The sequence below is a fragment of the Lactuca sativa genome, chromosome 6 (assembly GCF_002870075.4).
Source record: "Lactuca sativa cultivar Salinas chromosome 6, Lsat_Salinas_v11, whole genome shotgun sequence".
NCBI classification, from domain to species: Eukaryota; Viridiplantae; Streptophyta; class Magnoliopsida; order Asterales; family Asteraceae; genus Lactuca; species Lactuca sativa.
Genome location: NC_056628.2, coordinates 176,212,563 through 176,236,720, shown reverse-complemented (window position 1 = coordinate 176,236,720; position 24,158 = coordinate 176,212,563). Strand labels below are relative to the sequence as shown.

The 24,158-nt window shown below is 31.7% G+C and overlaps 3 protein-coding genes across 3 annotated transcripts; 1 reads left to right on the top strand and 2 right to left on the bottom strand.

The window, feature by feature from the left end:
• Positions 1-3,403: 3,403 nt before the first annotated feature.
• LOC111890585 (uncharacterized) lies at positions 3,404-10,998 on the bottom strand. The gene is made up of 4 exons (XM_023886690.2): positions 10,771-10,998; positions 8,965-9,028; positions 3,968-4,302; positions 3,404-3,875 (listed from the first exon to the last, which is right to left on the bottom strand). The coding sequence occupies exons 1-4, from the start codon at positions 10,996-10,998 to the stop codon at positions 3,549-3,551; spliced, it is 954 nt and encodes a 317-aa protein (XP_023742458.1). The 3' UTR covers positions 3,404-3,548.
• A 6,487-nt stretch (positions 10,999-17,485) lies between these two features.
• On the top strand, positions 17,486-19,994 carry LOC111890614 (uncharacterized). Its single transcript, XM_023886713.3, has 4 exons — positions 17,486-17,818; positions 18,141-18,253; positions 18,995-19,528; positions 19,664-19,994. Exons 1-4 carry the CDS (start codon positions 17,674-17,676, stop codon positions 19,727-19,729), a joined length of 858 nt encoding a protein of 285 aa, XP_023742481.1. The 5' UTR covers positions 17,486-17,673; the 3' UTR covers positions 19,730-19,994.
• Positions 19,995-22,433: 2,439 nt separating this feature from the next.
• LOC111890616 (17.8 kDa class I heat shock protein) lies at positions 22,434-23,712 on the bottom strand. The gene is made up of 2 exons (XM_023886715.2): positions 23,521-23,712; positions 22,434-23,171 (listed from the first exon to the last, which is right to left on the bottom strand). Exons 1-2 carry the CDS (start codon positions 23,663-23,665, stop codon positions 22,588-22,590), a joined length of 729 nt encoding a protein of 242 aa, XP_023742483.1. The 5' UTR covers positions 23,666-23,712; the 3' UTR covers positions 22,434-22,587.
• Positions 23,713-24,158: the final 446 nt, after the last annotated feature.

Here is a 24,158-nt window from a genome sequence, read left to right as displayed (position 1 = left end):
CATAGATTTGAAGTTTGGGCTTGAGTGCTTAAGCCATTAAGCACTTAATGAAGTTGTAGGATTTGTGAGGGTACGCCTCGCGTAGGTGGGACTATGCCCTGCGTACTTGTTCAACCACCCCGTAACCTGGTCAATACGAGGCTTTACGTATGCTAAGCGTACTTCTAGATATGTCCCACATACTCGCATGAGTCATCCCTTGTTGACTTGACTCGGTTGGGTTGACTCGACTGGGTTGACTCAGTTGGTTTATTGGGTTTGACCACTTGATCTTGACTTGTTGTCTTTGAGTTTGACCAAGTTTGATTTTGAGGGCATTTGAGTATTTTAGGATTTTGATGGAATTGGTCACTTGGTGGATTTAGCTTTTGTGTTGAGAGTTGAGATTCAGAGACGGGCCTCATCAGTTCTATCCAGTTGTGAGGTGATTTTTCCTCACTGTACTTACGGGTCGAAAGCACCAAGGCCGACCCTTTGGATTGTTATTCTGATTATCGTATGATTGAGTATTGTAGTGATCTGTTAGATTTGTATCCTGGTAGATAGGATGAGGCTATGCTTAGTGATTTGTAAGATCTGTCTGCTTGTTATTGACTGGTTAATTGTATGATTATCTGTTATATATTTTGTGTCGACGTGGTGTGTGTATGGTTGGGTTGAGGCGGTCCTGCTTTGTGCTGAAAGCCAACAGACCCAAGGCGTCCCGAATAGACTAAAGGTCAGTGGGGCGTACCAGTCAAGACGAAGGCCCGAAGAACGTTCCAGATATGCTGAAGGCTCGGTGTGGCGTACCAGTCATGTTGTAGGTTCTATGAGCATACCAGGTAGACTGCAGGTCGGTAGGGCGTTCTAGTCAGCCTGAAGGCTCTGTATGCATGTTGTTTATTGTGATTATGCTGGTTTGTGTTGTGTTGGTATTTTGGGAGAACTCACTAAGCTTTGAGCTTATAGTTTTGGGTTATGTTTTAGGTATCTCAGATGATCGTGGGAAGGCAAATGTATGATCGTGCACCTCCTCGTGTTTTGTTCTATGATCTTGGGAAAACTCTGATAATAAACATGTTTTCGAAACTATTTTGTAAACAATTATGGTTTGTGGAATTGTTTGAAAAATTCAATTTTTTATGAATTTTATGGATGTTACATGAAGTGGGTTCACCAACCCACATAAGAGCTCCTACCTTCCTAAACCGCTGGAACCCACCATTGAAGGGGCCATGACCCGACGATACCACCCGAAACCACCGACGAGCCCAACCTCGACTTCGTCCTCCCTAACACATGAAAGTCTATATTTCTATCACTTCCAAGTCATTTAATTTTTAGCTTTAAAACAAATACAAAGAATCATACAAATTAATTAATAAAGATATTAAAAACATACCAAACTAATTAAAAATATATATATAACTAATTTGGTACAAATTTTAATGAATTATTTACAAGTAACCAATGCTTGAAACGTATAAAGAAAGAGAGTCTAAAGAGAGAGAAAATAAGCATGTTATATAGCCAAGTGAATAACACACAACTAAGATGTGTCTTCATGATGAAAATGATCTTCATGGAGATACTGACGATACGTCCCAAAACTTTGTTCAACACGCTCACCGTTCTGGCCATCCTAAGAGTCAATTTAACATACTTGACCGTCTAAAAGATTTAAAAGAGTAATCTCAAGTTCAAATGACATAAAATTTTATATCTAGATACAGAAAAAAATAAAAGTTTTCTTAAAAAAAAAAAAACTAACTGAAAAATTACTCATGGCTGACCAAACCTATCTCTAGTTTTCCCGAATCAATATGCGCTTCCATATAAAAAAATGTAAAGAAAATCAAAATTCTTTGCATTGGTCTTATTCAAATAGTTTTCTATTCAACGGAACGTTTGTCAATATGGAGCCTAGAAAAAGAATATACTTTTTAGGTTTTTGTGTATTTTTGGATTATTAAAGTGGTTGTTTTATGTTTGTTTTGGTATTTAATATTTTAGACCTATCTAGTTACGAGATTTATTCAAAATATATTGTTGTTATATAAATCCAACAAACAGAAAATCTTTTGCCAAAAATGTTAATTTTAGAATAAACTAATAATATAACGCATGTTATTTCGAATACATAAAGGGATAAAGAGTTTTAACTATGACAACATGAATGAACTAGACAAGCTAAAAGCATTTTTTCAAAATTTTTGATTTAAACCTAAATAGTAAATATTTTTCATAAATGATCTAATATTTTTCTATTTTTCTGGTTTAAATCTAAACATTCAACTTTTTTTAATGAAAACTTTTAAGTATGTCTTTTCCGTTTGACAAAGTTAGCAGGTTCTTGATTAACTTTAACGTTGGCTTAAACTTTTTTAGTTTTTCACAAAAGACCAAATATCATCTTCACAAAAGACCTAGCATTTTGGTATTTTTCGGTTTAACATAGTTTTTGTTCAATCTACACTATTGAATGGTGATTTGATGATGATTTTATGGCTATTATGATGCTTTGATGCTTTGATGATGAAATGACTAATGAGGTTCGTAAACAGGATGACTTTCAGACTTTGTGTGGTTCAGTTACTTAGATGTTCATCACTTATGGACTTTTGTATGTTTTATATGTTTTATATGCATGTTTCATGCCTCACGTCCCTTGCATGTCCATGGCCTCTTGTATGGTCCATGGATTATGAACTTATGACGACTATAATGATTATTACAGTTTGTATGTTTCGCCCATTATAATTGTTCATGCTTGTTTCATCCCTTATGTGCCACATATCGCTCATTAAAAACTTATATTGAATCATCAACGTCTTCGGTAAACCTAAAAAGCCTTTGTTGAAATGAAAAACTTATCATGAATCATCCTCTAGAGAAATGTTTTTGAGAACCATTTCTCTTGTTTGGTTGTATTAATCAATGAAATGGAAATGAGTTTTTTTTTATCTAGTTTATTCATTTTCAAACAACATTTTTTATAAAAATGCATTATGATGTATATCTTAATTAATCAAAATATGCATTTTTTATGTTTTTAATTTTTTTATTATAATATTAATTGTTACTAAATAATTTATTTTCTAATCAATTAATATTATTTTTTATACATATTCTGTTGGAAAATATATTTCTAATATAAAAGAATATCTTACAAATAGATTTAAAAAAAATATGCAAATTGTACTATTCAAAAACTATGTCCAATGTAGGATATATGCAAAAAACTATAATTCAATATTCCTAACAACTAAAAAACATAACTATGTCAAATACAGAATGTGCAAAGAGTAGACTTTAATATTCGAAAAAAACTAAAAAAAAACATTAATCAAAATAACATAATCATGATATTGAGCCATCCCCAATCATTTTCATGTAACAAATCTTTTCTTCTTCTGTCATCTTAAAAAACGCTCAAGCACGAAATTGATCTTTGCTAAACATGTCAATCGCCTCAATTCGCTGTTTGACATTGATATTTGGCATGTGTTGTATATCAACGATAACTTTATCTATCATATCACATGTCTCCTTATTTTCTTGTCTTCCTATATTGAATATTGTTTGATTAAGTTTTTCACCAACTCCTTGAAAGTCTCTTTCATTTCTTTCGTTGCTTCCTTATAAGAGCTTTCTGTGTCATCCGTTGGAGGCCTTTTGCGTTTACTATTGACACGAGCAATTTGTTGCGTCTCTTCAACAATCTCTTCCAACCCTTCCACATCAACATGTGAGTTTCTTTGTGTCTCTTCAGTCACATCTTCTCCAAGATCAGTAGCTCCATGACCAGTAGCTCTATCCTTCCCAAATATTTTACATAAGTTATCAAATTGAGGAAATGGTTTATCGCGAAAACATGCAGCATCTTTATGACTCTACAAGAATGGCACAAAATTAATTGGTTACTATTCATTCACAATATATTTTAATGGTGCTAAAAATACTACAAACATCATCATTGTAGTACCTTTATGTATTCATCCCACACTTCAGCATTGACAGTAACACAACATTTATCCGTATCCCAGTCGAATCCACTCATGTTTATTCCATATACCATGACATGCACGATGTTGAAATGGTTTTTCCATGTCTTCATCTTCGATTTAATACGAGGCTCTGCTTTCAAACCCGAGTTAGAAAGACTTACATCTAGTAATTGTTGCACTGTCTTCAAATACCCGGGTTTGAATCCGTTGTCGGCACCACCATACTTTTCCGATACATGTAACTCCAACAATGCCTCAATTAACTTTGCAGCCTCTTCAGTAGTCCATGTGTGTTTGTTTCGCCCTGTCATGTCTACAAAAATAATTTACATAATAGATGCTTGAAATATCATACAACAATCTTAATAGCTCCTGTTTGTGGTTGTATAAGACAACCAAAAGTTAACCAATCAAGCCGTTTTTCGATTCTAAAACATAGACAAGACAGAGAAGTACAGTTTGAAAAAAAAATCGCATCATTCTGAGCTTTTATAAAGCTTTTATGATGGTTCAAAGTTGGACAAAATTTATAAAAAGTGCTTAAATATTATGCAGCAATCATAACAGCTCCTGTTTGTGGCTGTATAAGTCAATCAAAACTTAACCAATTAAGTTGTTTTCCGATTCTAAAACGTAGACAATACAGAATAGTAAAGTTTGAAAAAAAATTGCATCATTCCGAGCTTGTATAAAGCTTTTATGATTGTTCAAATTGGAGAAAAAAGCCTGAAATTAAAAAAAAATGATTTTGTACTTTCAACTCAAGCATAAACAATGAACAAATAGCAATTGATCATCATTGAACACTTATCTACATGATTCAACCACCAAGATCGATTTCAACATTGGAAGATTCAAACATGCAAAAATAAGCAATTCATAGCAAGATTAACATATTCTTGAATTGGAAATCAAAAACAAAATTCATAGCAAATTAGCACATAATCGACCAGCAAAGAGAATCAGAAAGAAACATGAAGTCATACCTTCAACTGGAAGATGATCGATGATGCCAAAATCGACCAATGTTGCTACAAAGAAAACTGAAGCCGTGAATTCCAAGTTTCGAACAACACAGAGGAGTAAGGCATATGTAGGGTAAACGAGAATTTCTTGTGATCGTGGGCTGATTCCATGATATCCGGTACCGATTGTTTGAAAAATCTCGGAAATTGAACGTGATGTGGATCGAATGGGGGGGGGGGGGGGGGGCTATGAATTCTCCACTCTTTTTTTTTTATTATTCTTGACCCACGCCTAACTTTTTTTTCTCTCATTTTCTCTTTTAAAAGTGAGAATTATTTTGATGAAAAAGAAATTTGTCTATTTCCCAATTCCTTGTTTTTTTTTCATAACCAAACAAGGGAAAAGTAATTAATTAATTTTCTCTGCTTTTATTTCCCTTTACGCCCTAAAGGTCATGAGATTTAATTGTAGATAGATGTGTGGTTGATGCATATGACATGTATACGAGAGGGTGTGAGTTTGAATATTGTAAAATGTTGCTGTTATAGTTTTTTTTTTTCTTTTGGTAAAATTCTACTTTGAAAGTAAATTCATGACTTGAAACATCAATCCTTACACTATAACATATTCATGAATAAAAACCCATGACCTTGAAAATTCATGTCTTTCATGGAGTTATGTGCCATAAAAAGGAAATTCGGAATTAGCAAACATTTTTTAGCGAGTCCGACATAATAATAGAAAAAATATGATATTTTAGTAAATAACAAGAAAAATAGATCTTTTATGTAATTAATTTTACTAAGTAATAATTATTTCAAATTTATATTGGTTAAATTACTAAAAATCATGGTTAAATTACTAAAAATCATGGTTGCAGACATCGGAATTAATCGGCGATTAATTACGGATTAATCGTTTGACGTTTTTCAACCGTCGAAGATTAGTGTATTAATCGGAAATTTAAGATTAATCGGGTTTGGCAGGATTAATCATTCTTGGTGGGATTAATCGGTCAACAAAAGTCAACAAAGTCGAAAAAAGTCAAAAAAATATTTTAAAAAATTCTAAAAATCAATTTTTTTTAGTCTGAAATTTTCAAATTTTCAAATATTATACCAAAATGTTTATATTTTCGTATTTTCAAATTTTCAAATTACAAATTTTCTTATTTTTTTAATTTTGAAGTATTTGTTTTTCTTAAGATATATTAATATTTGATTAATTTTAATATTTTATTAATAATATATGGTCCCCAATTAATCTCCGCCAAAATTGATTAATCCCTTAACACTACTCGACTGTCGAACGATTTTTACAACCTTCCTAAAAATTAAAGAGATATTAACAAAACTAACCTTATTTTAAGTTAATGTTAAAGAACTTAACTAGAGCTGACAAAAATCGACCCTATCCACAAACCTAATCCTAACCCAACCCAAAATTAACAGGTTGGGTTGGATAAAAATTATCAATATGTTTTCAACCTACCAACCTATTTAACTTTAATATTTAAATAATTATTAAATATTATATATATATATATATATATATATATATATATATATAATTTAATAATTATTTAAATATTACTAGATATTAATCTGAGTATTAGTTTATAAATTACAATATTGTATTGTTATTTATTTTTTAAAAAACACAATCCTAATTCTTATCTATTTTCTTTGGGCCGACAACACTACTCACCTTTCAAAATCACTTCGAAATTACATATTGTTAATGTTATTTGAGCAATTTTTGTATTTTGTGAATTAGGATTGTGTTTTTATTATACTTTGAAAGTTTATTTAAGTTTGGAACTAATTTAAGTGGTGTAATCTTTAGTTATTTTATTTACTTTTTTATTTTAAATAGGTTAACCCATGTTTAACCCATTTATTTAATAGGTTGTGTTGGGAATTACATAAACGGGTCAACCCGATGACAACCCATTTATCTGAAAAGTTGGGTTGGGTTGGAAATATCTACCCATTTAAATAAAAAGTTTAGTGTGGGTTGAAATATTCAACCGAGTAAATTACACGAATGGTCCCTATGGTTTAGGGTAATTTGTGCGTTTGGCCCCTAACTTATTTTTTTAACTCGGAAGGTCCCTACTATTTGTTTTTGTTACATGCTTGGTCCCTGTCTTACCTAAAAAGACTATTTTGCCCTTGATTTTTTTAATTTATTTAAATAAACACAACCTCAGACCCATCCCATTCACCTTACCTTATCCACCCCACCATTTTTTTCTATTTAAATAATAGTCTTTTTAGGTAAGACAGAGACCAAATGTGTAACAAAAAATAAACAGTAAGGACTAAGCGCGTAACAAAAACAAATAGTAGAAACCTTCCGAGTTAAAAAAATAAGTTATTGACTAAGCGTGCAAATTACCCCTAACCATAGGGACCATTCATGTAATTTACCCTATTCAACCCAATTAATAAATTAATTGAAACCCAACCCAATTGCTTAATGCAGATTAAATTTATATCACATTAAAAAAAATGACAATTTTTTTTTCGAGTCATTCCAGATTAACGATTGAAAAAAAAGTGTTTCTTAATTTTAAGAACAAATTTGAAATCTAACAAACAAATCTGAAATTTCGAGAAAAAAAAACTTTGTTTTTACTAAAATCTAATGAAAATGAATATATATATATATATATATATATATATATATATATATATATATATATATATATATATATATATATATATATATATATATATATATAACAAATTGGATAAAAAGTTACGATTTTTATGAATATAAAGTTAAAAAAAAAAAAAAAAAGATTTGTGATCTCTAGGTATTTTTTTTATCCATTTTATGATTTTTATGGTTTTTGTTTTCCAAAGAACCTAAACCTAAGGGTTATATGAAAAAAAAAAAAAAACCCTAAAGAAACCCTAAAAATCATAAAAATGCATAAAAAAATACTTAGAGATCACAAATCTTTTTTTTTTACTTTATATTCTTAAAAATCGCAACTTTTTTATAAATTCGCTGAAAAAAATTAAAAAAACGATTTTTTATTTTTTTTATTATTTATTCATTTTGGGTTTTTTTCAAAAAAAAATTCAACGAAATTATATAAAAATTTGCGATTTTTAAGAATATAAAGTAAAAAAAAAAGATTTGCGATCTCTAAGTATTTTTGTATGTACTTTTATGATTTTTAGGGTTTTTTTTCCATAGAACCTATATATATATATATATATATATATATATATATATATATATATATATATATATGACTAGGTTCAAATGTGGATGAACATCTATTGTACGGACGTGTGGACAATGTTATTCTGTAAAAATGACTAAGAAAATATGTTGTTTGATAATGTGAATATGTTCAACCTCACATAATTATTGTCATTATCTTTTATTCTCACTAATTAAGTAGTTTATAAGGATTTTATAGTTTTTTTCTCATTCTGTCAGAATATTATCAGAATGTGTTATTGATAATCGTATTTTATAAGAATAAAAATGAGTGAAAAACGATATATGAAAAAAAAAGAATTAGTGACAATACATTATCATAGTGATAGTTGTGTTAGATTGAACGTTGTTATATTACCAAACAACCTATTTTTTTAATCATTTTATAAAATAACATTGTCTACAAACGTCAATATAATAAACATATATAATTTTATCAATCTAAAAGGATCATTCCTACAAAGAAAATTTTAAAAACACATAAATGACAAAACTTAATCATTTTGATCAACTCTAATAGTCTTTTTTTTCTGTTAATATTAAAAAAAGAAGAAGATAATATAACGTGAGTGAAAATAGTTTTGATGCTTAAAAGTGAGTGAAAAGTAAAAGATAAATATGTGTGTAAGAAAAGTTTAGTTGTCTTTTAGCTGGATTTTCTATCCTTTTAAGGTTTTAAAGGGACAAAGCCTGGTGGTCTGAAGTCTGAACCCCACCCCATGGCCCATGGCTCCGTTCTCAGGCCCTGGCTCTGTTTTTGGAAGCAAACCTCCACCACCACCTGCTTCATTGCTTTCTTCAGCACTTGTCTTGGAGACAATATCAGTTTTACTCTATTATTCAAATAATAACCATTTTTTTTATACCTTTTATTTTTATTAAATCAATCTTTTTTTTATATACATGAGTCCATTTTAGATGTTTTCTTTTACTTATAATAGGTAAAATGAACAGAATTTAGCTAGTCAGTTGAAAAGATCAACCATTTTCATGGAATGATCGATAGTTGGCCCACTATACGTTTTTAATAGATTGTTTGATGTTAAAAGGGTCTGTTGCTGTTGCTATTGTTGTTATTTGATGTTAAAAGTAACATATGATATAAATATGCGTGCTTCAGTTTTGAGAATGCTTGTTTGTTTCTTTCTTGAATTGTCCCTTTGTTGTTGTATCAAAGTTCAAAACCATGCCTTCTTTCAAGATTTTATTCTTTCAATTCAACCCACGTATATATATTATACGTTCTTTAACTTCCTCAAACAAATCACAAAGATTCCAGTAAACATCTCTCTCTCACACACACACAAACACACACAGAACTTTAGAGGGTTGCTGATCACAAGAGCAATGATTTTAGAATAATAATACCCATCATCAACATCATCATGATCCATTCTGGCCACACCTTCTTTTTCCTTTCCTTTTTCTCTTTTTAAGAAGTAATATTTAAAACTATTTCCCTAATAGTTAGTGGAATATAATCACTCTCTTTATTATTATTATTATTTTACATATAATGATGTAATTTTACATTATTCAGTATTATAAAATTAGTTGTAGTCAAAGGCATAATTGAGTGAAAATATATAGGTCAAATATTTTTATATATTATATATATTAATAGGAAGTTAATCAATACTTTGTAATATTTCTAGCGGAACAAAATGGGACTAACACAATACGAGTCACTTACGATAAGTTGTCATCATCAAATCCATTTAAACAAAATGGGGCTAACACAAGACTATAAATCTTCTACAAAATTGATATTTACCAACATGTATACCATCCATGATGTATTTGGATACAATTAAGGTGTACCTAAATGTCATTTTGGGATGATGTTACATGTGGATCGTCTCAATCGTCTATTTCCTATATGTTTTTTTAGTATGTTAAAGTGCTTATGGAATTTTAACTTCTAGGAAATTTGCTTGGAATTAGAAATCAAGCTGAGCATTTCCTCCCATTTAGTATATCAATGTTGTCATACACTATGAAATTTAATTATCTTAGGAAGTTTGTCTCATATCCTCCTCTTTGAGGTGTACCCTAAGGTAGGTTCATTTCTAGAATTGACCTCAAGCTTTTTGAAAGAGTTCATGGGATTTGGATTGATCCTTGAGATAGTCATCGTCACCTTGCATTTCTTTAAGAATGTTTTCACTTAGCTAGAAGGCTTCTTGATTGAATTCTATTATGTGATAGATTTCCCTTGAGTCATTCTCATTATAATTGCCAAAATATACACACGGCATACAATACAACACAAAAGGCCTTGGGCCAAATAATGGGTTGAATACATAACTACATAAAACATATATACTAACATCCCCCACAATCGTAATGGGAGGCGCAAGTCAGACGTTTAGACTAGATCGAAAGTCAAGGAATAGTGTAGATGGGAAGCCTTTAGTAAAGATGTCGGCATACGGAGACGTTGTCGACTTGTCGGAGCATGTAAAACACAGATATCTCTAATGGCAACTTTGTCTCTAACAAAGTGGATGTCAATCTCAGTGTGCTATGTGCGTTGATGTTGAATCAGATTGGTGGACATATAGACGACACTAACATTGTCACAATAAACGATCGTGGCTTTAATTGGTGGGCAGTGAAGCTTTCTGAGAAGATTTCGTAACCATGATGTCTCTACAACTGCATTAGCAACACCTCTGTATTCTGCTTCAACACTAGAGCGAGAAATGGTAGCTTGGCGTTTAGACGACCAAGATATGATATTATTGCCCAGAAAAACACAATAGCCAAATGTGAATCTACACGATACAGGACATTCCCCCATTCTGCATTAGAGTATGCAATAAGATCCCGTGAAGAGGAGGTATAAAGTTGGATGCTATGGTCCATGGTGCCTCAAAGATAGTGAATAATATGCTTCAATGCATGTAAGTGAGGCTCGCGAGGGCCGTGTATATATAAACAGATTTGCAAAACCACAAAAGAAATGTCTAGGCAAGTGAAAGTGAGGTACTGAAGAGCTCCAACAAGACTCTGGTAAAGAGTTGGGTCAGCAACGAGAGAACCCGAGGAGCCTAACTTATAGCTTGTGTGTTGGATGGAGTGCGAACGGGTTGCAAGACATCATTTGAGCCCTGTCATGAATATCCAAAACATATTTATTTTGATTAAGAACCATGTCGGTTCTGGTGCGCTGAATGGAGATACCAAGAAAATAATTAATATGCCCCATATCAGTCATGGCGAATTCAGTACGGAGAGAGGTAATAAGTTGCTGAAGTAGAGCCTGGGACGAAGTTGTAAGCACAATATCATCAACATAAAGCAGTAGATATGCAAAAGTATGTCTAAACCGATAATTAAAAAGAGAAGAGTCATAATGACTCTGTGAGAAACCGATCCGAGTAGCAAACTCAGCAAACGATGGTACCATGATCTAGGGGCTTGTTTCAAGTCGTATAGGGACTTTTGAAAAAGGCATACATAATCATGATGAGACGAGTCATAGAATCCCGGGGGCTGGTACATGTACATAGTCTCCTACAGCTGACCATGAAGAAAGGTGTTCTTCACATCAAGTTGATGAATAGGCCAGTGCTGAGAAAGACTGAGAACGGTACAAATAGATGCGGGTTTTACAATCATTTTAATTTTTCATCACAATTAATACTTAACCATTGGCTTTTACCATTAGTCCCCAAGCGAGCCTTATACCTGTTAAGGGAACCATCTGCATTTTGCTTCTTCTTAATTAACCAAATCGATCTAACAATATTAACCCCCTTGTAGTCATGAAACAAGAGTCCACATATTATTCTTCATTAAAGTATCATACTCTTCTTGCATCGCAAAAAGCCAGTTAGGATCATCTAAAGCATGTAAATAAGATCGGGGAAGGGATGAATCAGATTAGGTTAGAAGATTAATGAAGGTAAAAGGCTTAGAAATCTTGCCTTTGGCCCGCGTGGTCATCGAGTGGGAAGGAGTGGGGGCTATGGAACTATGAGGGGGATGGGCTATCGAAGGAGTAAACGAGACTGTGGGAGTGGTGGTAGAAGAGGATGAAGTGGCTGGTGTGGCAACTGGCATGGAATCAGCTGGGGTAACAACCAAGGCAGGGACATCATTGGAGGGAGGGGAGGTGAAATTTTTTTGAGCCACGGGAGAGTGATCAGAAAATTCTTCAAGTAAATCTTACGATGGAGGTTATTAGGAGTGAAGAAACCATAAGGTAAGATGCTTTCATCAAAATTAACGTGTCGAGAAATTATAATTTTATTGGAGGAAAGGTTGTAACACCGGTAACCTCGATGTTGAAAAGGGTAACCAAGAAATATGCATGGAGTTGTGCGAGGGGAAATTTTGTGAGTTAAATTAAGATGAGGGTACCAAAGGCACCCGAAAACTCTAAGGTGAGAGCATGTGGGGAGTTTACCAAAAATCTTGAAGTATGGTGTGTCATTGTTTATAGCAGAGGAGGGTAGGATATTGAGAAGATGACATGACATATGTAAGGCTTCTACCCAAAACGTGGGTGGAAGATGAGAATGAAAAAGTATTGCCCGGTAGTGTTGTTGATAGTTCGCAACATACGTTCGAATTTACCATTCTGTTGAGATGTATATGGGCAAGAAAAACGAATGGAAATTTCATTAGTGTCACACATGTCATGAAAGGAATCGTTGTTAAAATCCCCCCATTGTCACACTGAAATGCCTTAATTTCACGATTAAACTGAGTTCAAACATAAGCATAAAAATGAAGGAATTTAGCAAACATGCCTTTCATGAATTGTGTGACACTAACTGAATCTCCATTTGTTTTTCTTGCCCGTACACATCTTAACAAAATGGTAAATATGAACATATGTTCCGAACTATGAACAACACTATTCACACATTACTTTTTCATTCTCTTGTTCCACCCACGTTTTAGGTAGAAGCCTTACATATGTCATGTCATCTTCTCAATATCCTACCATCATCTGCTATAAACAATGACACACCATACTTCAAGCTTTTTAGTAAACACCCTACATACTCTCACCTTAGAGTTTTTGGGTGTCTTTGCTACCCTCATCTTAATTTAACTCACAAACTTTCCCCTTCACGACTCCATGCATATTTCTTGGTTACCCTTCTCAACATCTGCGTTACCGGTGTTAGGCATTCCCCTTCAAGAAAATTATAATTTAATACATAACTACATAAAACACATATACTAACAAATTCTTTTACTTGGTTGACCTTTGTTATTTGTCAGTACTCATCAAGTAAGATATTAAGAGCACTACAAAAAACCTACACTAGCATTTTTTAGTTTTGGACATCTTGGCTAGAGTTGGGTCAGTTACTTCCTCAACTAACATGGTAGTTGTTTTCCTAATATTCATGCTTAACATTTATCTAGACCTACCGATGCCATTTAGTGATCTCCATATTTCTATTCCTCATCAACTAAGTTGCCTAATTTAATAAAGAATGAAATAAATTACCCCATTTCTTCTCAATGTCTTTATATTTCACTTAAATGTTTTTGATAGCATCCTTAATACATCTTATGTTTCTCATGTCCATATTCTTTCTTTCTAGAATTTTGAAGATTGTAAGTTATGTTTGCCCTTATAAATATCAAATATCCTTGTACACCTCGTAATATGCCCTTGCCTTTGATTTAGCCACTCCTTTCTTCACCTTTTGTTTTCCCTACTTGAATTTTTCCACTCCTTGCATTTTCTCACTTCCATACTTATCAACAAAAACTCCATAAAATAAGTTTGTTTTACATTAACCTTATCTCCGATCTCCTTGCTCTGTAATCATGATTTTATATACAATTTGAGTTTTTCTATTGATATTTCAATTATGTTTTTATAAACCTATATGATGATGCATTTCATATTCTCTACAACCTTTAGATATCACATGAATGACCAACTCTAGATCTAGCTTCTAAAACAACCCTATTACTTAAAGCCTTGCGTGCCACCCTTTTAAGTTAAGAGGAAGAGAAGGGGGGGAGGGGGTTAACTTTCAAAGATTGTAATATCTTATTGGAAAAGACATACATATCCATATTAGAGGTGATAAAAATTGAACCGATGAAAAAAAAACTGCATAAACTGAAGCAAGAAACGAAAACCGACGGTATTGTTTGTTTATATATATTGTTTGTTTTTATATATATATATATATATATATATATATATATATATATATATATATATATATATATATATATATATATATATATATATATATATATATATATATGCAAAAACTAAAAATTTTATGTGTGGTGAGATTTGTGCTAATGGAATAACCGCAAAAATCCATACCACACCACATAGTGAATTTGGTGTTTTAAAATGTTAATTGTTAATTACATAATTTAATAGTTTGACGGTGTTTTAAAATATATTTTGGGTGATGTTTTAACTTTTAAAATAAGTTATTTGAATTTAGCGTTTTAAGATAATAACTATTAAGTACTTAATTTATTGGTTTGGTAATGTTTTAAGTTACTCTCTTATTGATTTTTTTTAATGATTTAGTTCATTTTTAGTCACTTAACTTTTGATTTTTTGTTAATTTGGTCACTTAATTCATTTTAAGTTTTAAAAGGTCACTAAATTTTTGGCTTTGTGCTCATTTAGTCATCTAACTTTTGGTTTGGTCACTTAATTTTTGGTTTTATGCTCATTTAGTCTCCTAATTTTAAAATTGTGCTCATCTAGTCACCTGATTATTAAAATTGTGCTCATTTTTATAACTTTATTTTAAAATTTAGGTGGTTAAATGAGCACAAAGCCAAAAGTTAACTGACCAAACCAAAAGTTAGGTGACTAAATGAGCACAAAACCAAAAGTTTGGTGACATTTTAAAACTTAAAATCAGTTAAGTGACCAAATGAACACAAAAACATAAATTAAGTGACCAAAAATAACCTAAACCATTTTTTAATTATTACAACTAATAGCCTTTAAAGTCTAAAAACTACAAAAGGTCCCAAATACCTAACCAAGTTTTTTGAAACCTGTGGTTAAAAATAGCACCAAAGGCACACGGTTAAGAACAAAAATGCAATTGAATAAAATAGAATTTTATCGAAAAACCGAAAACGACATGTTGTATAAAACACATTGTTAAAGGGAGTGACTCGAGAAGATCGAAATTGGGTGTGGGGGTGGGGGATTACTCATACGAGAGTGGTATCACTCATTTGCTTCATTGAGTGGGTTCCTTAACCCGCTTTCTACCTCTCCCCCCTCTCTCTCTCTCTCTCTCTCTCTCTCTCTCTTACCATGTGCTTTAAGACTTATACCTTATATTGTTTATTATGTTTTTAATTGAGTAGGTCGGAAAAAATGCTATTTCCATATTTTGTGGGTTGGAAAATATGGAAGAAGTAGGAGAGAAAAAAACTGATGTGGAGCTGATGTGGCTTGGTTGAATCGATTGGAAGGAATCACTCACTCCTTTTCAAATTCATTTTTGAAAAGAAAAATCGTAGTTAGGCTGGGTGGTAGGCATAACAAAGACTCAACATCATTTTTGTCATATTCTATGTCATCTTGCCATATATAAAGGAGTGGTGCACTGTGACAAAAAAAAAAAAAGAATTGATAACCTGAAAGAAAGAAAAAAAAAAAGACATGGCTAGACATTCTAATACCATTTGAACTTATCATGTTGACATCCTATGTTCAGAAAGCAATGTATGTCACACCACCTAAATACCATATATGTGTCACCTCCTCTTTTGCCATACTCATGCCACCAATACTCCCCTTAAATATTACTATCTTCGTTCTAAATTAAAAGTCTATTTTTAATTTTTGAAGTTATTTTTTTTTCAATTTTGATCTTAAATATTTTTGTTTTTTATAGATAATACTTGATGCAAAATATATAAATGTATTGTATTTTAAACGTTTTGTCATTGTTATAAATTTTATCAAGTAATATATAACAAAAATAAAAATATTTAAGGTCGAAATAAAAGAAAAAAACTTCAAAAATCAAAAATCAACTATTAACTTAAACTTAAACGGCAGGAATATAATTTAGGGTTTAAGTCTAACAATCACCACAAAGAATCACATCATGCTAACCCTATTCCTATCTGTGTTGGTCGGTCCAAGGTTTTTCTCTCCCATAGTGCACATAAGGTTCATGCCATGTGGCACAGGACGTTCTTATATAATAACTTAAAGTGGTCCCAGTTTTACATTTTCAATTTTCATCGGAATCATTTTTATATAATAACTTAATTTATAACAAAGTACATAAAAGATATAAAATGGATTACACCATTGACAAATCTAATGGATATGTTCAAAATGAAATCGATGTTAAATATTTTTACTCAATTTTTTTATCATCAATTTTATTTCTACTTTTATGAAAATGACAAATATTGAACATAACTTCAGTTTTATATACACATTTTATTTTTGTTAAACAATTTAATATAAAACAAAAATATTAAAGTAAATAAAATGGTAGCAAGTAAAGCTAGGTTAGAGCATCTAATTAACAACTCAAGTCCGCCAAAATCTTATCAGCATCCACAATTCAATATAAACTTTAATAGATTGTCATATCATTCATTAAACATCTTTATAACACCATCTACAATACATTAAACACATATTCAATCTTAATCATCATTTTATTTATTCTATTAAATCATTTAATGATTATTCAACTCTATTTTATATCATCATGTACACTTCATTCAACTCTTATTCAATCCTAGTCATCATCTTATTCAACTCATATATTACTTACATTATGAATATTGTAACAAATAATAAAAAATAACAACATATCGAAATATTGTTTTGGTATTATAAGATAATATTCTTAATTTTCCTGGTTTTCCCAAAACTCCATCTAATTATTAACACCAAATGCAAATCTAATTATAATTGAACAGCACTTTCAAAATATAATAATTTTTAGGAAAAAATTTAAGCACACCAAACATTTTAGAAAACACAATTTCTTTTTAAATAAAATAAAAAACACAATATGATAATCGTAAATTTTCATAATTCATAAATATAAACATGTTCTATTTTTTGGCTTACATATTTGCAAACCATGTTGTACCTAGACCAAGAGTCGAATCTCCATTGACATGTACAACATGCATTATTGTTTGTACATTATGTGTGACAAACCTCCCTTACATCTTTGCAAACCCTTTCTACTTTAAGCCACCACCTTCTTCTCCATGTAGGTTATAAATGCTTCACACACTTGTACATCATTCATTAAAAGATGCACATTAACCCTAGTAAAATAATCACACACTTTTCAAGAATTTACCAGTCCCCCTCTCTCCCCGTGACCAAAAAAGCCCCATTTTTGCTTTCAAATATCAACCTCAAAGCTTTCATTTTTCTCTCCATTCTCACTAAAACCTCTCTATTTCTCTGCAAATTATCAAGTGAGTTAACAAGAAGAAGAAGAGAAGAAGAAGAAGGGTTTTAATGGAGGTGAAGTACATTAATGGTGTGATAATCTTCTTCACTTTCATCACTCTGTTTCTGCAACACTTTACACATTCCTCAACACTTGTGGTTGATGGGGTTTCTCAATGGAAGAACCCTAGTGTTCAAATTGGTGACTCCATTAGTAAGTTTCAAGATCTTCAAGAACCACATTTTTGTAATTTATATTTCCTTTTTTTTTGTAGGATAAGTCCAATTTCACCTTTCTGTTTATATCGTTTTCTTGTTCTAACTACTAAGTCCCATTTCTCACAAACAAAATCTTTCTTTTTTTTGTGGGATGAGTCCAAATTCCACTTTTCTTTTGTTTATAACTTCATTTTTTTGCAAATGTTTGCTTCTCTTTAATGGAATACCTCCTATTTCCCTTTCTTTTTCTTAATTTTTTTTTTGTGGGGTTTTGATTTTATTTAATTAATTTAATCTCAAACTTTTGGTAATTTCAGTTTTCAGGCATAAATACAACTACAGTCTATACATTTTCAAGAACAGAAGAGCCTTCAATTTGTGCAACTTCACTGAATCAACTCTTCTCACTCCTTCAGCTCCCACCTTCACTGTAATCTCTCTTTCTCTCTCTCTCTCTCTCTCTCTCTCTCTCACACACACACACACACAAAACACACACTTAGTGTGTGCTATTTTTGTTGCTTAAACCATTGTATCATATGCTTTATGTGTTGTACATTCTATTCGAAGCAAAGCTTCCATGTGTATGTTTCTGTGTTTTTCTTTGCTTAAGCTTAATGGATTAGTGTCTTAAACCATTGTACAACGTGCTTCGTCTGTTGTACATTCCATAAAAGAAAAAGGTCAACTATGAACAACATTTACTTTTCTTTTTAAAAAGCAATGAATCCTTTAAATCATTGTATCATCGGCTTTATCTGTTATACATTTCACTTTTAGTAAAAGTGTCGACTTTTTTTTTTCCCTCTAATTAGCTCTTTAATTTAATCCTAAATTTGACACTTTTTTAATGTTATAAACATATAATTAAAAATTTCATTATGTGCTTTAAATACTGATATTCAGTTTAATGTGGCTACAACAAATAAAGTATAAAATATGTTAACCTTAAAAAAAGTAATTATGATGTTTTTATTTATAAAATATCATTATTTACTCATTTGTAACCATTACTTGAAACAGTTAATTATTGATTTAATAAAAAGTAAAACAGTTATATTCATGATTATATATTCAAAGTAAACTTTAATAATTACAAAAGTATTAATAAAAAAAATAAAAGTTTACCCTTATAAATAATTTATTTATTTATTTTTGTTTTGGAATGAAGTGGCACCCATCGCGTCTTGGCTCCTTCTACTTCGCCTTCAAAAACGTCTCCACAAAAGCCTGCGACGACGACCACAAGCTCGCCATTAAAGTCTACTCTTCTCACACGCCGGAAAGTTCACCGGCGCCACCACTCCCTCAACCACCGACGGCGGCACAGCCACCTGTTGGGAATATTGTATCTGCAACCCCACCGTCTACTAGCTCCGGTGGTGGTCATGGGAAAGCTGTATCCTCAACTCCACCGCCAACTAGCTCTAGCGGCGGCGGCGGTGGTGGTGGTGGAGGTGGAGGTATTGTATCATCGTCTCCATCTTACCCATGGCCTAACCTTCCACAAGAACTAACATCTCCTAGCCCATCTCCGATGAATGCAATTTTTCCGACGGGTGGGCCGATGGGTGGTGGTCCAAGAAAAGGCGGCAGTTCTTTACCTTTCATCAACAGTAATCCGGCGGTGCCTTTGCCGACCGGAGAAGTGGATTCCGCCACCATACGACCGGTGCCGAGTTCTTGTCATCATAGATTATTACAGGTATTAGTAATCATTACATAATTTCTTTTTTTTTTTAGTAATGATTTAAATAATCTATTTAATGTGAAGAACATAACCATGCATGTGGGGAATAAAGTGATGATGATTATTGGAATTTTTTTGTTCTTTTTGCAGGTTGTGGGGTTTGTAAACGTTGTTAAAGCTTTTTGGTGTGTGGTTTTGTTAGTGGTGTTGCTGTGAAAATGGGTGGCAGGTTATGTATAAAGAGAAAGTGGATTGGGGTTAGGGTGGTGGGGTAGGGGGGTGGGGTGGGGTGGGTGCATGTGAGATTTGAATTAATATGGTGAAATTTGATGATTATTGTACCAATCTTTCTATGGATCATTTTTGGACCCTACTTTTAGAATAATTGGCTACTTTGTTGTTCATATTTTCTTTCCCTTTTATTATTGTTGTTATTGAACAAAGAGTGCAATGTCATTGTATATATATATTTGTCATCAAAGCTTCTATGTTCGTGGTGTCAAAAGACTTATAGATCAAAATTTCCATATAAGGTAGGAATCTTGACCTTAATGTGGTATATTCCTTTGTGGTTGAAATATAGCCATAAGCCATGTCATATTCCTTTGGAAGCACACATGGATGTTGTAACTTGTAACAATTCAATTTTCATAAAAATATTAATATATGTGTGTTATAACACTTCAATTTTATAAAAATTAAAACAATAAAATTTCAATGCAAAATTTATACATTGTAACTAAAGTTACGACATGGTAGGGATCATTTATTTATTTATTTATTTACCCTAGTACCATTTCTTCGATTTTAGTAAGTCATGGGTGGCTATCTTTCTTTCTTAGTTAAGAACTATGTTTTTGATTTCACGAATTTTTGTTATGTTTCAAATCTATCTACAATCTTTGGTTTTTTTCTTCATTAAATGTATAATTGTCGGCTCTTTTCACTATGGCCAATTGAATTAGGGTGTGCTTATTCAAGTTATGTAATTTGTGAAATGCATACATGTTTTGTGAAATGAAATTAACAAGCACTTAATTGTTGGAATCAATGTTAGTGTTAACCATAGATTACATACTTTAATACTCATAAGCTTATTTTACAAAGAGAATGTTTTGGTTAAATACTTTGAAAAATGAAAGATACTAGAGCTTGTTAGTATTTTCGTACCAATTTATATAGAATGGAATACAATGTTATATCATAAATGATAACATGGTCTCTTAAAATGGAATTCATCGGATCTTTTAAAAACATTGATTTATCATCAATTTTACTTATATGTTACTTACTTTTAGAGTATATTTTATATAATTTTTTCCCCCTAATCAATTATACAATGCTTTATGCAGAGATGCCGAACAATTAGACCTGTGTCGAAGAAGTTATAAAGACATGAAGAATATCAAACAATGTATTATACCACCATGTAAAAGTTCGTAGACAAATTACACGAGTAATAGTTGGAACATCATACAATGCTATTACATAACACAAAAGGGATAATGACTTGATAGGGTAAGATATTTTTTGAAATGTACACATTTAGTCCTTATTCTTTATTTTTGTAAAATAAACCCTTATACTTTATTAATATGTACATATTAGGTCATTTTCACCGGATTCTACAGGTTTTGCTGACGTGGAAGAGTTTATTTTACAAAAAAAAGAATAAGGACTAAATGTGTACATTTCAAAAAGTATCTTACCCTATCAAGTCATTTTCCCTTTCTTTTATTTTGTTGAAATGAAATACCCAGGTGACATCCACATATCCACAACGATATTTTTCCAACTTTTATTCATCATGAAAAAGAGGGAGAATCCTGATCTCCGGTGACTCCTTTGTGTGTTCCTACACATCACTGGTGCAAGGAGGAATGATGGCAAAACAACAAGGTCGAAGGGGAAGGCAGGAGGAAGTAGAGACAGTAGTTGGCGGCGAGGAGCTGCTCTGGTAGCTCCCTCGTCGATTCTTTCTTCTTTTTCTGGCAACGTATCTCAAAGATGGAGGCAAAGAGAGACAAATCAGAGAAACAAAACAGGTAAAGGATGTTTGGATGTTGCTGTTCGACCGGAAGGAAGAGAGACGAGAAAGAGAAGGGTCGCCGCCCTTTTCTTGTTGCTGGAGGATCACCCACCTCCGATGACTAAACTAATTAATTTCTATTTAGTGCCACTTGTGCTTCCAAATCAGCAAAACCTGTAGAATCTAGTAAAAATGACCTAATGTGTACATATTAATAAAGTATAAGGGTTTATTTTACAAAAAAAAAGAATAAGGACTAAATGTGTACAATTCAAAAAGTATTTTACCCTATCAAGTCATTTTCCCTAAAAGAAAATTCGTATATGACCGGTATATCGGGTATAGCCGGTCACAATGATTGCATTGTTACAAAAAATAAAGTATAAGTGTTTATTTTAAAAAAAAAAAATAAGAACTAAATGTGTACATTTCAAAAAATATCTTACCTTATCAAGTCATTTTCCCAATACAAAATGATTGGCCAAAAAAATTATACCATATAAATTAATTCATTATAAAACATCACTACTTAATGTTTTAATGTCAATACCCCAAACTTATTTACAAAGTAAAAATAAATTTCGGACATAATGAAAAATTGAAGGATCATAATGCAAAACCACAATAAAATGCAAAATCAAAAGTTGAACCGAATCTACAAGTTGTAGTCAACCACATGAGTATTTAGATAATTTGCTATATATCTAGTTTACTACTAATTTCTAGACTTTTTTTTTTAACAACTTTATGTTATAAATAAGAAAAACACTAGAAGAAACTTACGAAGAAAAGGCAAATTACAGGGAGATTTATATAATTGGTTTTGCAGCCATAAAACCCACGTAATTTTTAGATTTAGTTTTATGTCTTTTTTACCCGTGCAAAAATATATAGACAATAAATAACTTTTCATACCAATTAAACTATATACAAATGATTTACGTTAAATAAAAACAAATCATAAATATAACATACTATCACAAATTTATTTCTTTTAGCAAACGATCTTTCATGATCAATAACGTTAATAAAGGCTAATTTTAAACTAATCTTCATCTGTTTTCTTTTGTTGTTTTACTGGTTTTTTAGATTGGACCAAGTGGAAAACCAACACGATGAGAGACACAAAGAAAGTGGATCCAAACACGACTGGAGTGCTTATCTTGAACTTCCTTTGTGGCAATTTTGGCTCTTGGTTATCATGCTCTTTGCTTTCACCATCATTAGTTTCAACTTGTTCTTCTTTTATATTTTCTGTGAAATCTTGAACATTTTTCTCTTCAATTTCTTGCTCTGACAACTCTCCATTAGAATAAATATGTAATAGTTCTGTGGATTCTGATGGGATTTCTTTCGTTTTCAACTCCTCAATTCCAATCCCGATGAATCCTTTTGTAGCTTTTGGGATTCGAATTACAAGTTCTGAGTTTTCTTCATTGAACCTAGCTTTGACTTTATCCAAAACAACCCCTTGTGGGATTTTGAATGGTTTTCGGAATCCATGCATTTGGATATCTTTCTTTATGACTTTTCCTCCAACCATCAATGTATCTTGAAATGGTTTTTCGCCATGTATTGTGATATTCCCATCTTTGTTTATCTCAACTTTTATATGTGTTCGTTTATAACCTATAGGATTTCATTTAATTCAAAACTAAGAGCTTGTTTTGTTGGATGAAAGTAATAGAATGAATAAGATATGAGATAAGTCTTTACATTATATGAGCATGTTTGGATCGACCAAAAGAATGTAACGAAAGATAATAAAAGATCACTACAAAAAAATAACAAATATATATTTTCTCGTCATTTTTAATAAATATTAATATAATTTTATTATATTGAAATTTTTTTATTCCATTCCATTCCGGATCTGAAGACAAAGACAACATCCTATAAGACTACACCAAATATATTTGTTATGTTAACAATCAAAAAAGCTAATTTAAAATTTTATGCATGTCAACTTCATACAAACCTTGGAGTTGGACACTGAGGATGAACATGGATTCTGTCTCTTGAGTTTGAAAACGAGGACCAGGTTGGTCCTTTGTCTTTAAAAGGTCGAAATCGGCAAATTCATCAGCAACTTTCATGAGTTTTTTGTCGAAATTAAGTGCCATCTTTCTATGAATATGTTGTACGAAACTTGAAGGGAAGGTGAGTTTTGAAAAGTTATATAGGTGTGTTTCTAAAGCTATGGAACATGATAAGTTAAGGAATAGATGCATTGCTTCTCATATGTTGTGGTGGAATATTTGAAATGGGCTGCAATTTAATCTTTTGGGCCAAGATTCTTGTTCTGTGAAGTTGACTGCTTTTGCAGGTTTGGCACATGTTCAATTATTTACCAGAAATAAAATAGAGGTGGAAAAAAGTGAGACGACATGAAACCGACACGAACTCAATATAAAATAAACGGGTTTGAATAAGATATTTCAACTCGTTTAAATAAACGGATTGACATGACACGACACGAAAAGTAAACGGGTAAGGTTAGGGTTAAAAATTTCAACTCGAATATGACCCGTTTATTTATATGCAAGTTTTTTGAATTATTTAAATAAACTAGAAAGATACAAAACCAAAACCATAAGTAAAAGAAAACCTTCAAAT

Bases quoted from the DNA above. Each gene is read 5' to 3' on its own strand.
- LOC111890614 (XM_023886713.3), top strand. From the start codon at position 17,674: ATGGAGGTGAAGTACATTAATGGTGTGATAATCTTCTTCACTTTCATC. The intron at 18,254-18,994 runs GTAATCTCTCTT...TTTGGAATGAAG, and splicing joins CTTCAGCTCCCACCTTCACT to TGGCACCCATCGCGTCTTGG. The intron at 19,529-19,663 runs GTATTAGTAATC...TTCTTTTTGCAG, and splicing joins GTCATCATAGATTATTACAG to GTTGTGGGGTTTGTAAACGT.
- LOC111890585 (XM_023886690.2), bottom strand. From the start codon at position 10,998: ATGGGGGAATGTCCTGTATCGTGTAGATTCACATTTGGCTATTGTGTT. The intron at 9,029-10,770 runs GTTAGTGTCGTC...TTTGAATAATAG, and splicing joins CGATCGTTTATTGTGACAAT to AGTAAAACTGATATTGTCTC. The intron at 4,303-8,964 runs GTTTGCTTCCAA...TTATTTTTGTAG, and splicing joins TGAAGCAGGTGGTGGTGGAG to ACATGACAGGGCGAAACAAA.
- LOC111890616 (XM_023886715.2), bottom strand. From the start codon at position 23,665: ATGGCACTTAATTTCGACAAAAAACTCATGAAAGTTGCTGATGAATTT. The intron at 23,172-23,520 runs GTTTGTATGAAG...GAAATCCTATAG, and splicing joins CCTCAGTGTCCAACTCCAAG to GTTATAAACGAACACATATA.